The sequence below is a fragment of the Carcharhinus amblyrhynchos genome, chromosome 5 (genome assembly GCF_965287045.1).
Source record: "Carcharhinus amblyrhynchos chromosome 5, sCarAmb.v2.hapA, whole genome shotgun sequence".
Taxonomy (NCBI): Eukaryota; Metazoa; Chordata; class Chondrichthyes; order Carcharhiniformes; family Carcharhinidae; genus Carcharhinus; species Carcharhinus amblyrhynchos.
In genome coordinates this window covers 107,242,506-107,259,341 of record NC_137328.1, presented here as the reverse complement: position 1 = coordinate 107,259,341, position 16,836 = coordinate 107,242,506, and the positions used below count along the sequence as shown (strand labels likewise).

Sequence of the window (16,836 nt, the reverse complement as noted above, 5' to 3'; positions counted from 1 at the left end):
ACCACAAACTAACCTCCCACTTCCCTTACTACCCCACACCCTTAACCACCACCATTTGATCCCACAGCGTGGTCTCGCTGGGTGGCACATGGCACGATGGCACAGTGGTTAGCACGGCTGTCTTATAGCACCAGGGACCCGGGTTCAATTCCTGGCTTGGGACACTGTCTATGTGGAGTTTGCACGTTCTCCCCATACCTACGTGGGTTTCCTCCAGGTGCTCTGGTTTGCTCCTACAGTCCAAAGATGTGCAGGTTAGGTTGACTGGCCGTGCTAAATTATCACTTAATGTCAGGGGGAACAGCAGAGTAAACACATTGGGGTACAGGGGCTGTGTGGAATGGCGATCGGTGCAGACTTGATGGGCCAAATGGCCTCCTTCTGCACTGTTAGGGATTCTTTGATTCTTGAACCGTACTATTTTCACTCTAGATTCAGGAGGAGTACTCCTCAAATTAAAACTGCAGCATTCATAAAAACATCAATAAAAATTATACAATGGGTACATTTCAAGATGTGAAATCTGAATTCAGCTGGTGTTGCACATCTAACTTCCTATGTTCTCAGAAACTTCTCATTTTACAATTGGTGGCAGTCACAAAACAACTGTGGTTTCCCCAGTGTTACATTGTAAGAGAGTCCTGTGGTATTTCATCATTTGCATGAAACATACTGAAAACATATAATGAGTTTATTCATGCTAATCAGGACTATCAGTCACATTAGTCAGAATCAGATTGGAACAGAGTTGCTGCAAGACATACTATCCGACTCCACGCCCAAATAACATCCTCAAAACCCTATCACTACAGTTTCTCACTGGCACATACATAACAAAGATTAGCAAGTTACAGGTGAGTGTTTTGGGGTGGCACAGTAGTTAGCGCTGCTACCTCACAGCACCAGGGACCTGGGTTTGATTCGGGTCACTGTTTGTATGGATTTTGCACATTCTCCCTGTACCTGTGTGGGTTTCCTCTGGATGCTCTGGTTTCCTCACACAGTCCAAAAGATTAGTTAGGTGGTCAGGCCATGATAAATTGACCCTTTGTGTCAGGGGTCTAGCTAAGTGTTATGGGGATAGGTCCTGGGTGGGGTTGAGGTTGGTGCAGACTCAATGGACCAAATGGCCTCCTTCTGCACTGTAGGATTCAATGATTCTATGAACTGTCTTCCGGGTTCAGGTTGCACTCATGAACTTCTCATGAGTTTAAAGTTAGAGGCACCTACAGCCCTCACAGCATTGCTTGTATCTCTTGTTAAATGGTGAGTTTCAAATGGCATCCTGTTACCTCAGTAAGGGTGGCTCTGACCTTTCAAAGATTCTGACCCTCACATCAGTGGCATACCTAAGTCAACAGTTTCACTGCTGTGTGGTTTGACACAGACGTAAACTTCTCTGCGCTATAAAGAAACACAGTGAGGTGCAAGAAAACCCACTTGTACAGCTTCACACTCTCAAATTTTCCAGCATTTTCTCTTTTAGTTTCACGCTTTGAAGTATTTACGCTGTTCTGTAGTTAACAGGTTTTCAGTTGTGGGTCTACACCATGTCTGCTGCCACCAACTATGTGAAGACAATACTGGTTGCCCAGAAATACTGAAACCCAATGAGTCAACAGAGTGCTAATTCCACTGAGGCGTAGTACAATTAACCTGCTACCTCCCACGTACCAAAATGTCCTCTCAATGTTTTGTGCCATATATTTTCCAAAGACTGTGGAAACGTGTAACTTAATGGGAGATAATCTAGATATTTAAACAAAGGACTTTTCTAGTGAGCTCGGTTGTATAAGACTCACCTATATGGCTGTCCACAGTGCTGTGAACTTCTACATCCTTCTTGACCATAGTATTGGAGCTTGAGTAGAGACCATCACTGTTTATCAGTATGTGATTTTCTTCAAAAGGGAAATTTGGTGCTTTCCACTACCAAAATAAAGTTAATTTTAATAATCAGTCCGTTAGTAAAAACTGCAGAATTCCCCATCAAGGAGCTACATCCCATTCATGTTATTTTAAGTGAAATTTCTTTACAAGCAGCTTATGAATCACCTCCACACAGGTCTATTTATATAAATCTGTTCTCGCAATGAACTTCCTGTCAACTATTTTTTACCACTTTGCTATCTTCAATGTTCAAACCTCATGACGTTAGAGCAAAAACAGGCGCCTGCTAAAGTTGTAGCTGTGGCTGGCACAGAAGTGAACTGAGATGACAGGTTACGGTCTAGATTTTCCAACCTTGCATTCTCCAATTCTGGGCAGCACCTAAGTGGACAAGGGCAGGAATGTTGATCAGCGAACTCTTCTCCGGCTCACCACCACTTCGGGGATTTTCTACACTGACTTAATGGAGGGGATGGCCCACTGGTATTACCACTAGTCTATTCATCCAGAAACTCGGCTAACGTTCTGGGGATTTGGGTTCGAATCCCACCATGGCAGGCGACGGAATTTGAATTCAATTAAAAAAAAATCTGGAATTAAGAATCTGCTGATGACCATGAGACCATTGTCGAATATCAGAAAAAAACCCATCTGGTTCACTAATGTCCTTTAGGGAAGAAAATCTGCTGTCCTTGCTTGGTCTGGCCTACGTGTGACACCGGAGCCACAGCAATGTGGTTGACTCTCAACTGCCCTCTGAATATGGGCAACTAGGGACAGGCAAGCTAGCGATGCCCATGTCCCACAAATAGATAAAAAACAAGGTGACGCGCTTAGGCGACTATTTTAATTTCACTGTTGGGGAGATGAATATTATAAATCTGATATTTGCTGGACCCTCATTCTTTTCGTGAGACTCAAGTCTTTTGTTGATATGCTCATTTTAATTTTAAAGGACAGTTTGTGATCTACAATCCGGCTCTAGCTCTGTGCCCTGGATTTATTTCTTACAGTGAATGTATTTATTTTGCTACTTTTGAAATACCAATAGGCCCCAAAATTTCTTGGACCACCCTCATTGCAAGCTGCAGTGTGACTGGCAATGCCAATGCTGTAAGAGATAAATGTGACTTCAATATATTTTATGTTCAGTAAAATGCAACAGTTCAGCATTGCCACCAAAGTGAGAAAGGAGTACTGTGCAACCTACATAAATAGCTGGATCATTCCCCCTCAGAGGGCAGTGGGAGCGGAGTGTTGGAACATTTTGAAAGCGCAGCTAGGCTGATTATTGATAAACAAGAGGATGAAACGTTATCGGGGTGGGTGTGAATATGGAGTTGATGTTACAATTAGATCGGCCCCTTGATTTTATTGAATAGTGGAATGGGCTCAAAAGGTCAAATGGCCTGCTCCTAATTCATGTGTACTACAAATAGGTGTGATGGTTTTGGGTTGGATTCCCAGTCTCCCTGCACAGATTCAAACTACTAATGCTGCTCATCAGCAAAACACAGTATCTGTGCATCGGTTCACCTTGGCTGGCTTGCTCGTTTCTTCCTTTTCCACTTTTGATTTCTTTCCTGTGAAGAAAGATTTCATATTTCAGAACAAAAGCGATCAGTGTATGGATGCTGGCAGCTCTGAATGCAAACTGACCCCCGGAGCTCAAAGCTTTTGGCAATGGGGAAATATTCAGCTTAAATATACACCCATAGATGAAGACTATATGGATCCCTTTCACATACTGTACAGCACAAGAATTAGAAACTTCATTGCATAAACTCCCACCTTTCGCACGCATGCCCACCTCTTGCATACACGTCCACCTCTAGCACGCATGCCCACCTCTCACACGCACTCACTCTCATCTTTCACAGATTTTTCTTTAAAAAGTTCTGAAACAAAATCCACACGCTACCATTCTTGGTTTTGCCCAGGTATAAAATACAATTTGCAGAGGTTTACAATCAATGGTTGTGTTTATTTTAATCACTGGGAACGGTCAAAGTTTAAACACAAAGGTAATGTTGCAACTTACAATTCTGTCCCTCCTTACGGAACGGAACCTATTTCTGCTCAAAGAGGCACTGACCCATATTTTTAAATGCAGAAAAGGACACAAACTACAGATAAAAACTGACCATCCTGAAGCTGTGATTACAGACTGAAAGATCATGGATGGTCAATAGAGAAAGTCAGAGCTGAAGAAAATGGGTACAATTAAATGCACGGCTAAAGATAAAGAATATGGGTGACAATCAAAGCACAGGAGTACAATCAGAGTCATAGGGCGGGATTTTACAACCTCGCTCATCCCAAAACCGTAAATCCCACCCGAGGTCAACCGACCTTCCCATGGTCTGCCCCTCACCCCTCTGATTCCCGTGGCGGGAAGGGGAATAAGAATCCAACCATAGAGTCACTGAAGGAGGTCATTCAACCCATCCAAATAGAATTTGTATAATTAAAATGCTTGGATTCAATCAAATGCCTGAGCACAGCTAAACTCCATGGCTACAAAAGGTGGAATTTTCCACCCCATCCATTACCGCCTCTCCCCACAGTGTCTTTTCTGGCAGCAATGGTAGCTCATCATTGGCGGGGCGGGGGGGAGCCATTTGGTCCTACTGATGCCTGTGACTTTTTGCGTTGTGTGCCGGCTTCATCACCGGGGAACCTGGGGAGGGGGGAGGGTTGATAATCGATAAGACCGGAAGATCACGCCATTGGGAAAGGCTGGAAAATTCAGCCCAGAGACTGGAAATTGAGAGAGTTTCCCCACACAGAAGAGGCTGCCATTAAAAGCTGTTGGTGTCATTATTAACCTCATTGAAAAGGAAACTTTATGAACATTTTATATTGTCAACCCAGTCAATGGAAGGTGATAGTTGCCGTGTTCCTGGGTCCATTCAATGGAATGTCATTGGTCTGGATTGAACAATGGAGCCTGTGTTGTAGACTAATATCAGAGATTAGTTGTGGAGAAATTTCACCCTGCTACGTAATGCAGGAACACACAAATCATTAGAGAAACAAATAGGCCAAAGTCTATCCTAGTTTGCCTTCTTCCAACCTGGTACTCACATTTCACAATGATAATGGAACTGCTGACCTAATCAATCTCCATCACTCGGTCTACAACAGACTGAGGCATGAGGTGAAAAAAGCCCCCACTGGTGAACAACCTTGGGCACTACTGGTACAAATTCATGTGCTTCTCCAGAGCATGTTATACTTCCCATATATCATGCCACAATTACTCATTTACTGGATTCTAAAATTGTTGTTATTAAAAAAATCTATCTCATCTATATTTAAACAAATTAGTGCTCTTCCCAACATTTCCCCAGCTAGCTTGTTCCATAAAGTTATCCCTCACTTACTGAAATAATGGATCGAATCCTAACTTCCAAAAAAACGGGTGAGTTAGCATCGGGTCCGAGTTTAAACTTCTGAAATTCTGAGACAGGAACGCGATTCGCTAACAGAGGTGAGACATGCGGCAGCCAAATAAATGCAGCCTCCGTCTGAAAAGTCATTTTATTTGCAACCCGATGTTGGACAGTTTTTCCAGATCTCGGGAAACCCAGCAGGCGAGGTGGGCTGAATCTGTGAGGTAAGCACCTTTACAACATTGCTAATGAGCCAGTTGAGTAGTGCTTCTTCCAGCCCTAACAAGCTAGCCAGCAAACCACCCCCTCCCCTCCGCATCTCGGCAGTTTGGATCCAAAAGAGAAAGTGCTAAAATATCTCAGCAGGTCTGGCAGCATCTATAAGGAGAGAAAAGAGCTGACGTTTCAAGTCCAGGTGGCCCTTTGTCAAAGCAATTTGGATGTTGCCCCACCCCAACATCTGTATCCCTGACCACCATCGAATTCCCCATACTGTCATTCCCCCCAAATCCCCACAACCACCCTGTAGTTAAAAGCTGCAAGAGTTTTGGGAAATATGTTCTTCCAAAAAACTGCACTGGTTTCATCTTGCAATATTTCTCTTACAGTGAGGACGTGTCTAATTTCCACAATCATTCATCACAATCAATCCAATCACTCCATTCCCTCAATCATCCAGTTGCTGCCGTCCCATTAATGGCTACAATAACATTCCCGTACTGCAGCGATCAGAACTGTGCGCAGTAATCATAGAATCCCTACAATGCAGGCAGAGTCCATGGAGTCTGGACTGACCACAATCCCATCCAGGCCCTTTCCTGTAACCCCTCATATCTAGCCTGCTAATCCCCCTGACACTAGAGGCAATTTAACATGGCCAATCCACCTAAACCGCACATCTTTGGACTGTGGACAGAAACTGGAGCAACCTACATACATTTCAAGTGGCATTATTTCAGTGCTATTTCAGCTCAGTATTGATCTGTTAACACATTCCAATGTTTGACTTGATTTACTCACTGCCACCAATCATAGGTTCAATTTATTATCAATCAGGATCCTGAAATCTTTACCATTTTCCATACATATCAATTTCCTTCCACTTTAAGTAATCGTGCCCTTCTGAATTTTTTGTGTTCACCCCGTCACTTTGATTTGATTTATTATTGTCACTTGTGTTGGGATACAGTGAAAAGTATTGTTTCTTGAACAATATACAGACAAAACATACTGTGCATAGTGTACATAGAGGAAAAGGAAAGGAGAGAGTGCAGAGTATAGTGTAAACAGAACATTATTGGAGAGTCTGAAATAGTTAAAGTACAATCTTAAAAGCTTAGAATGAGAGCAAAAGATATAATTAGAGGGTATGTTGGGGACAGCTTGCAAGAAGTCGCCTCACTTCTTCATATTATTGAACATTTTTACATTTATATCATGAACTGCGGATTGATTTTTAAGGCAGGAGTCAATGTCAGAATTCAGATAACAAATATATACCATTAAAATGTCAGACTCCTGGTTTATAACATTAGCCAAATCCCTCCATCAAATCAGTTTTACCACTACTCCAGTCCTCTGTTATACATTCTACATATTTGGTTGGAAAGCTTAGCATTCATCAAGTACCTTTTTTATTTGGCTTCTCAGTGGCTGGTAGCATTCTGTACACCCTGTATGCATTACTCCCCTTTTTGATACTCTTGTCCTTCACTTCTTCTATGTCAGGCAATGAGTTCATGGCACAGCGGAAATTGGCTTTCCATGTCTTAGGATCAGGCTTATCTACACCATGATGGTACTTTCCTGTCAGCAAGGAGGAAAAAAACAAACAAGGGATTACAAAGTGGTAGTTGAAGATTTATTGCAGACATGTTCATTCAAGCCCTGTTGATTAAATATAGCAAATATTAAATGGTTTTTTGCGATATATATATATATAGGCCTGGAGGAGACTGTGCACAATGCTATTGTGTGGGCTGCTTCTGAGCAGCCACCTCATGGCACTTGCAACTACACAGTGTATTGAACGAATGTTTAAGACCTTTGCAACAAATTCTTTTTATTGCTAATTAATGAAGCTATGAAACAATTTAATGGTCACTACTTCTACTAACATACTGGCTTTTAAAACAAGCATGTTACATACAAACAACAATACCAGCAATGAATTCAAAAACAGAAAATGTTGGAAAATCTCAGTTGGTTTAGCAGCCTCTGTGGAGAAAGTACAGCCAACATTGAGAGTCAGGATGATCCCTCATCTGAGCTGATGTCTTGTGACAATTCAACTGTATGCTCTTATTTTTGATTTGGTTTTCACAAAAGCTACTAATAGAGTTACAACACAAAACAGCAACAGCTCCTAGCCGTAAATCACCAATCATTCAAACAGTCGGACTGCTTGTCATTTAAATAGTCTTTTATAAAACAAATATATTGGTTCTACAGTGGTTGGCACTGCTGCCTCACAGCTCCAGGGATCTGGGTTCGATTCCCGGCTTGAATCGCTGTCTGTGCAGAGTCTGCACATTCTCCCCATATCTGCGTGAGTTTCCTTTGAGCACTCCGGTTTCCTCCCACAGTCTGGAAGATGTGTGCTGGTTAGGTGCATTGGCCATGCTAAATTCCCCCTCACTGTACCCAAATAGGCATTGCAGTGTGGTGACTAGGAGATTTTCACAGTAACTTCATTGCATTGCTAATGTAAGCCTAGTTATGACACTAATAAATAAACTTAAACTTTGTTAGTAGAGGCACAGAGTATACAAGCAAGGAAGTTATAATGAACCTTTACTAAGCACTGGTTTGGACTCAGCTGGCATATTGTGTCCAACTGTAGGCACTACACACTAAGAGGGATATGTAGGCTTTAAAGAGGGTGCAGAAAAGATATACAAGAATGTTTCCGAGGTGGGGGATTTGAGTTACATAGACAAATGCAAGGAACTGAAGAAACTGATGTTCTTCAAGTGGAGAGGCTGAGAGAAGCTTTTACAGAAGAGTTGGTTAGAACTATGGTTTAAGCGTTTCCATTGTCCTGACTGGAGAAGGGCGGCTGGTGACATGGGAGGCCATTTTCAAACTATCAGAATAAAAATTCTCTCAATGACATTCAACAAATATTAAAATATCTTCATGTTTTTGAATTCAGTGGTTCATTATTTACCTACCTGTATGAACTGCCCAGTTTTTAAATAAAGGTGCATCCTTCTCCACATCCCAGCCATGTCGAGCAGCATGCATCCATGGAATCTGAAAGATCTTCTTTTCCTAGAAAAATATCACAATTAATTTAAAGACAAGTAAATTACATTATATAACAGACCACACCTTCACTATTTATTTTTAAAAGACTATATTGTCAGGACACGGGCTTTGTTGGCAAGGTTGAAATTTATTACTCATTCCTAGCTACCCTCGAGAAAGTGGTATTGGGCCATCTCCTTCAACAGGTGCAGTCTTTGAACTGAAGGTAATCTCACAGTTTTGTTTGCTAGGGAGTTGCAGGATGGACAGATAACGGCACCTCCTCCGTGATCACCCTCAACACCGGCGCCCCACAAGACTGTTTCTCAGCCCGCTACCATACTCCTTATACACCTATGAGGTGTAAAAATTCCCCCCCCATTCGATTTTCGAGTTTGCTGATGACACCACTGTAGTGGATCCAATCTCAAACCATGACGAGACAGAGTACAGCAATGAGATAGAGAACCTGGTGAACTGGTGTGGCAACAATAATCGTTCCCTCAACGTCAACAAAACAGAGGAGATTGTCATCGACTTCAGGAAGCATTAAGAACATGCCCCTGACTACATCAGTGGAATTAAGTAGAAAGGGTTGAGAGCTTCAAGTTTTTAGGTGTCCAGATCACCAACAACCTGCCCTGGTCTCCCCATGTCAGCACTACAATGGTGGTGGTGGCGGAGGAGGAGGTGCGTCTTGAACCCGTTGCCCTTGTCCTTCTAGATGCCGGAAGTCAGACTTGGGGAGATGCCGCTCAAGTTTTGACAAGTTGCAATCCCTCATAGCTTACACTGCAGTCATGGTACACTGATGGTAGAAGGAGCCTCTTGAATGCAGAAAGGATCTTGGTATAGTTTCACTGTAAAGGTGAATTGTTGGGGTAAGCAGTCCAAGTAGACATAAATACTCAAGTACTTTGAGTAGCATAAAAAGGGTTATCCCTGACAGAAATCGCCTGTGATAAGAATAAAACTAAGTTCTAGTAACCTGGTTATATTTCTCAATGAAAATTGCTTTGTTAGCTCAAAGCCTGACCTTGATGGCCGAGGCATACTCATTGGCCAGGATCTGTTCCAAATAATTTAAACAGCTATCCTGTATGTCTGCAACTTAGGAGTGACTCATTGTGACAACATGCGGATGCGAGCTGCTTTTGTCTGACCAACGAAATAACAAATTCATTCCTTTGGACAACAGGAAGTTGACTAATCATGCTGCACCTGCTATAACAAGCACTTAACAGCAAGTTGCACTTGCTAAACGTCTTTCACATGGTAAAATGCATGAAGCTGAGAAACCTGCCACTTAGAAACTGTGAAAAGATGCATTAAAACTCTCCTTGGAGCAACTAAACAGGGAGTGGCAGCAGAAGTATAACTGATAAGTCTCTCTTCGGAAATATTGCAAAAAGCATGCAATGATATTAATTATTAGAGAAGTAGAGACTCTCTAATGGGTCTTCACTCACCTATTTATAAACCAGCAAGTTCATGATTCCTGATACTAATAGCTTATTCCTACTGTACTTGCCAACTGTAGTTGGCAAGCCTTTTCCAGCTTATGCCTCTCCCTCCCAATCTGTTTAAAGTGTTGTCAGTTGAGGTATTGATCAGCTGTGTGCAATAACCCAGTGGAAGAGCGCCAACTGAGGCAGTGTGCCTCCAGTGTTCTTCCTGCTAGACCCAGACAGTGGATAGTGCTTTGTCATCCTCATGCACGTCAACATGCTATTGGTGCCTGTGACCAGTGAACACAAAGGAGGATCAGGTATCCTCAACATCAGTGTCTGTGCGGAGTCTGCACATTCTACCCATGTCTGTGTGGGTTTCCTCCGGATGCTCTGGTTTCCTTCCCCAGTCCGAAAGACGTCCTGGTTAGGCGCATTGGCCGTGCTAAATTCTCCCTTGGTGTACCCGAACAGGCGCCAGAGCATGGCGACTAGGGGATTTTCACAGCAACTTTATTGCAGTGTTAATGTATGCCTACTTGTGACTCTAATAAATGAACATTAAACTTTAACAAATTAGGTACTTAATTGAACATTCTTTCAGAGCCCTCTTCTCTGTCCCACATCCACCCTCCCCTCCAATCACTCCCCCAACTCCATCAATGAATCCACCCTTTCCCCTGAGAGGTGGAGGGTGGAAAAAATAATTAGTTTGGATTAATGAAGCTGGTCTCTCTTATATCATTGCTTTCCTCCTATAGGGAATATCCGTACGCCAGCAGGAACACAGAACTCAGCTGAATTTAACAGCTCAGTCACTACTGCCCGACAGAGGAAATATGCTTTAATTGCTTTTTGACTTAGCTTTACAGTCAATATTTGTTTCAAATTCTTCTTAAACTTTCCATGGCCAAAATTCCACAGCTCTCTCAACAGACGCCTGCCAAAAGTGCAAAGGAAGTGCAGCTGACAGCTCAGAAGAAGGATCCTTCCAGCCTCTTAATGTTGAATTAAACAACTTTACATCTTCACCGCCTTTCCTCAGCAGTAGCAGCTGGGGGTCATGGAGCTTGGCCATTGGGTGTCCACATGTCTACCTGCCTTCCCTCCATCACACTCCCAGGCCAAAAAGCACCCCTCTCTTTATCAGGATTTCTTTCCCCATCAGCCTTTCTTCTACAACCATCTCCACCTCCTTTGAACAAATCTTCCGCTTCCAATACTGGTCTTATTCCCAACTGCTTTGCCTTTCTTTTTAATTAATTTACCCGACATGAGTGTCTCTGGCTGAGCCAACATTTATTGACCGAGAGGGAAGGGCCTCTTTAGGATCAACAGGTCATCTATATGCAGGTCCACAAGAGATGGGTGACATCCTAAATGAATATTTCTCATCAGTGTTTACTGTTGAGAAAAGCATGGATGTTAGGGAACTTGTGGAAAAAAATAGTGATGTCTTGAGAAGTGTACATATTACAGAGAAGGAGGTGCTGGAAGTCTTGAAGCGCATCAAGGTAGATAAATCCCTGGAACCTAACGAAGTGTATCCCAGGACACTGTGGGAGGCTAGGGAGGAAATTGTGGGTCCCCTAGCCAAGATATTTGAATCATCGATAGTCACTGGTGAGGTACCTGAAGATTGAAAAGTGGCAAATAACAAAGAACAAAGAACAACCCAGCACGGGAAACAGGCCACTCTTACTCTTAATTGGTCTACCTTTTATCATGTAACTCCTCCCTGCATTATTCATAAGAACATAAGAACATAAGAAATAGGAGCAGGAGTAGGCCAACTAGCCCTTCGAGCCTGCCCCGCCATTCAATAAGATCATGGCTGATCTGTCTTGGCTCAGTTCCACATTCCCGCCCTCTCCCCATAACCCTTAATCCCCTCTCTTATCAAAAACCCATCAACCCGCGTCTTAAAAATATTTAGCGAGATAGCCTCCACCACTTCAACGGGCAGAGAATTCCAGAGATTCACCACCCTTTGAGTGAAGAAGTTCCTCCTCAACTCCGTTCTAAACCGCCCCCCCTTTATCTTGAGGCTGTGCCCCCTAGTCCTACTGTCCTTTCTGAGCGGGAAGAGTCTCTCCACCTCTATCCTATCCATCCCATTCATCATCTTATACGTCTCAATGAGATCTCCCCTCATTCTTCTAAACTCTAACCAGTACAAGCCTAATTTATTCAGCCTCTCCTCATAGTTCAACCCCCTCAACTCCGGCATCAGCCTAGTAAACCTCCTCTGCACTCCCTCCAAGGCCAAATTATCCTTGCGCAAGTACGGCGCCCAAAACTGCACACAGTACTCCAGCTGCGGCCTCACCAATGCCCTATACAGCCGCAGCAAGACCTCCCTACTTTTATATTCAATCCCCCTCGCAAAATGCATCACCTCGCATTTCTCAGAATTAAATTCCATCTGCCATCTATCTGCCCAATATACCAACCTATCTATATCCTGCTGTGTCACCTGGCAATCCTCCTCGCTATCCGCCAACCCTGCCATCTTGGTGTCATCTGCAAACTTGCTGATCACACCACGTACGCCCTCTTCCAAGTTGTTTATATGTATTACGAAGAGAAGAGGTCCCAGTACTGAGCCCTGCGGCACACCACTGGTGACAGACCTCCAGCTAGAAAAGGACCCTTCCACTACTACTCTCTGTCTCCAGTCGCCTAGCCAGTTTTCAATCCATCTAGATACCTGTCCCTGTATCCCATGTGCCTTAACCTTTTCTACCAGCCTACTGTGAGGGACTTTGTCAAACGCCTTACTGAAATCTATATAGATGACATCGACAGCTCGTCCATTGTCAACCGTTTTTGTCACCTCCTCAAAAAATTCTACCAGATTCATAAGGGAAGACCTCCCCTGAACAAAGCCATGCTGCGTATCCCTAATCAGATCGCAACACTCCAAATGCTTATACATCCTATCCCTAAGAATTTTTTCCAACAATTTTCCTACCACCGATGTCAAACTCACTGGCCTATAATTACCAGGGTTATCCCTACTGACCTTTTTAAACAGCGGTACCACATTAGCTATCCTCCAGTCCTCTGGGACCTCATCTGTGTCCAAAGAAGAGACAAATGTTGTGCCTTTGTTTAGAAAAGGCTGCAGGGAAAAGCCTGGAAACTACAGGCCAGTGAACCTCACATGTGTGGTGAGTAAATTGTTGGAAGCTATTTTGAGAGACCGGATCTACAGGCATTTAGAGATGCAAGGACTGATTAGGGACAGTCAGCAGGGCTTTGTGAATGGAAAATCGTATCTCACAAATTTGATTGACTTTTTTGAAGGGGTAACCAAGCAGGTAGATAAACATAAGAACATAAGAAATAGGAGCAGGAGTAGGCCATCTAGCCCCTCGAGCCTGCCCCGCCATTCAATAAGATCATGGCTGATCTGTCGTGGCTCAGTTCCACATTCCCACCCTCTCCCCATAACCCTTAATCCCCTCGCTTATCAAAAACCCATCAACCCGCGTCTTAAAAATATTGAGATCTCCCCTCATTCTTCTAAACTCTAATGAGTACAAGCCTAGTTTATTCAGCCTCTCCTCATAGCTCAACCCCCTCAACTCCGGTATCAGCCTAGTAAACCTCCTCTGCACTCCCTCCAAGGCCAAAATATCCTTGCGTAAGTGCGGCGACCAAAACTGCACACAGTACTCCAGCTGCAGCCTCACCAATGCCCTATATAGCTGCAGCAAGACCTCCCTACTTTTATATTCAATCCCCCTCGCTATGAAGGCCAGCATCCCATTCGCCTTCCTGACCACCTGCTGCACCTGCAAGCTGGGTTTTTGCGACTCATGCACAAGGACCCCGAGGTCCCTCTGCACCGTCGCCTGCTGCAGTTAATGGTTTCTACATGGACTTTAGCAAGGCCTTTGACAAGGTACTGCATGGCAGATTGTTGCAGAAGATTAAATCTCACGGGATCCAGGATGAGGTATCTAAATGGATACAAAATTAGCTTCTTGACAGAAGCCAGAGGATGATTATAGAGAATTGTTTTTCACACTGGAAGCCTGTGACCAGCTGTGTGCCTCAGGGATCAGTGCTGGGTCCACTGTTATTTGTTATTTATGTTAATAATTTGGATGAGAATACAGGAGGCATGGTTAGTAAGTTTGCAGATGACACCAAGATTGGTGGCATAGTAGACAGTGAAGAAAGTTATCTCCAATTGCAACGGAATCTTGATCAATTGGGTCAGCGGGCTGATGAATGGCAGATGGAGTTTAACTTAGACAAATGTGAGCTGATGCATTTTGGTAGATTGAACTAGGGCAGGACTTACTCAATTAATGGTAGGGGAGAGTTACAGAACAAAGAGATCTAGGGGTACATGTTCATTGCTCCTTGAAAGTGGAGTCACAGGTGGACAGAGTAGTGAAGAAGGCATTCGGCATGCTTGGTTTCATTGGTCAGAACATTGAATACAGGAGTTGGAATGTCTTGTTGAAGTTGTACAAGACATTGGTAAGGCTGCACTTGGAATACTGTGTGCAATTCTGGTCACCCTATTATAGAAAGGATAATATTAAACTAGAAAGAGTGCAGAAGAGATTTACTAGGATGCTACCGGGACTTGATAGATTGAGTTATAAGGAGAGGCTAGATAGACTGGGACTTTTTTCTCTGGAGCATAGGCGGTTGAGGGGTGATCTTAAAGAGGTCTATAAAATAATGAGGGGCATAGATCAGCTAGATAGTCAATATCTTTTCCCAAAGATAGGGGAGTCTAAAATTAGAAGGCATAGGTTTAAGGTGAGAGGGGAGAGATACAGAAGTGTCCAGAGGGGCAATTTTTTCACAGAGGGTGGTGAGTATCTGGAACAAGCTGCCAGAGGTAGTAGTAGAGGCAGATACAATTTTGTCTTTTAAAAAGCATTTAGATAGTTACATGGGTACGACTGGTATGGAGGGATATGGGCCAAATGCGGGCAACTGGGATTAGCTTAAGAGGTTTCAAAAAAAAAGGGCGGCGTGGACAAGTTGGGCCAAAGGGCCTGTTTCCATGCTGTAAACTCCTATAACCATTCCTAACTGCCCTCCATTCCACAGGGCATTTGAGAGTCAACTACATTACAGTGGATCTGGTGTCAAATCTAGGCCAGACCACATAAGGATGGCAGATTTCCTTCCCTAAAGAGACATTAGTGAACCAGATCAGTTTTTCCGACAATAGACAATGGTTTCATGGTCATCATTAAGACTTTTAATTCCAGGTTGTTTTCATTGAATTCAAATTTCTGCTGTGTCCATTTTGCTGTCTTCCTTTTAAAATGAAAGAATCCCTACAGTGCAGACGGAGGCCATTTGGCCCATCGAGCCTACACCAACAACAATCCCACCCAAGCCCTATTTTTGCAACACCACATATTTACCCTGTTAATCCCCGACACTAAAGGTCAATTTAGCATGGCCAATCCATCTAACCCGCACATCTTTTGTTACTGACTTTGTCAAAGATACGGTAAAATTAGGAGGTTCACGGGGTACGGAATGACATCAAAATAAAGAGGAAGGGGCTATGGAGAGGCTGGCAGTATTTAAAGTGGATAAATCACCAAATCCAGATGGGGTTTTATACGTGGCTGCTGATGGAAGTAAGAGAGGAAGCTGCAGAGTTGGTGACCACAATCTTCCAATCTTCCTTAAATACGAGAGAAGTACCAGGGGATTGGGGAATTGCAAATGTTACTTGTCTAAAAAAGGACAGAAGGAGAAACCTAACTATTGTAGGGCAGTCTGCAAATAATGCGCTAATAAAGGAGGGCCAGCATGGACTTAATTATGGGCAAATCACGCTCAGTGAATTGTTTTTTGAAGAGATCACCAAGAGGTGATGAGAGCAGTGCAGTTGATTTTGTGCATTTCAAATGACATTTCATAACGAATCACATGAGGCTTCACTAATACATGTGAAAATAATAATTCAAATCAAATCAAATGCTAGCAAAATTAAAGCCTATGCAATAAACAGGGCATGCAATAATATCAGCATGGATGCAAAGAAGGCTGAGGGATAGGAAACAGAGAATTGTTTTTCAATCCAGAGGGAGGGATACAGTCGAGTTCCCCAAGGGATCACTGCTGACTTGAGCTGAGGGGTACAGGCCACAATCTCAAAACCTGCAGATGATACAAAACTCAGTGGGGATGGTATAGCCTAGTGGTATTACCGCTAGACAATTAATCCAGAAAGTCAGCTAATGTTCTGGGGAGCCGGGTTCGAATCCTGTCATGGTGGAATCCGGCAGATGGTAGAATATGAATTCAGTAAAAAGATCTGGAATTGAGAATCTACTGATGACCATGAAACCACTGTCAATTGTCAGTACAGTATCTGGTACACTAATGCCCTTTAGGGAAAGGAATCTGCCGTCCTTATCTAGTCTGGCCTACATATGACTCAAGAGCCACAGCAATGTGGTTGACTCTCAACTGCCCTCTGAAATGGTCTAGCAAACCACTCAAGGGCAACTAAGGATGGGCAATAAGTGCTGACCAGCCAGCAACGCCCATGTCCCACGAAAGAATAAATAACCAACTTGGAAGTGCATTCGACTGTAAAGAAGATTGTGATGGACTTCAAGAGGCAGGCAGGAGGAATGGGCAGTCACATGGCAGATATCATTCAATACAGAAGAATAGAAAGAATGAGGAAAGATAATATATGCTACATGGTCTGAAAGATTTGCATTTCTATTGTACCTTTCGCAACCACTGGCTATCTCAAAGTGCTTTACAATGAATGAAGAACTTATTGGAGTGGAGTCGCTGTTGTAATGTAGAAGATGCATTCAGCAAACACTCATAACAAGAATGTGATG

General features: G+C 43.3%; 1 protein-coding gene across 2 annotated transcripts in view; it reads right to left on the bottom strand.

The window, feature by feature from the left end:
* Nucleotides 1–16,836, bottom strand: part of irf2b (interferon regulatory factor 2b) — a 75,795-nt gene that overhangs the window by 7,230 nt on the left and 51,729 nt on the right. For both annotated transcript variants that reach the window (XM_080189411.1, XM_080189412.1), the window contains exons 4-7: nucleotides 8,459–8,558; nucleotides 6,915–7,091; nucleotides 3,427–3,473; nucleotides 1,803–1,929 (exon numbers count right to left, since the gene is read on the bottom strand). In XM_080189411.1, the coding sequence (XP_080045537.1) occupies nucleotides 1,803–1,929; nucleotides 3,427–3,473; nucleotides 6,915–7,091; nucleotides 8,459–8,558 (451 nt within the window). The remainder of the gene's footprint in view (nucleotides 1–1,802; nucleotides 1,930–3,426; nucleotides 3,474–6,914; nucleotides 7,092–8,458; nucleotides 8,559–16,836) is intronic.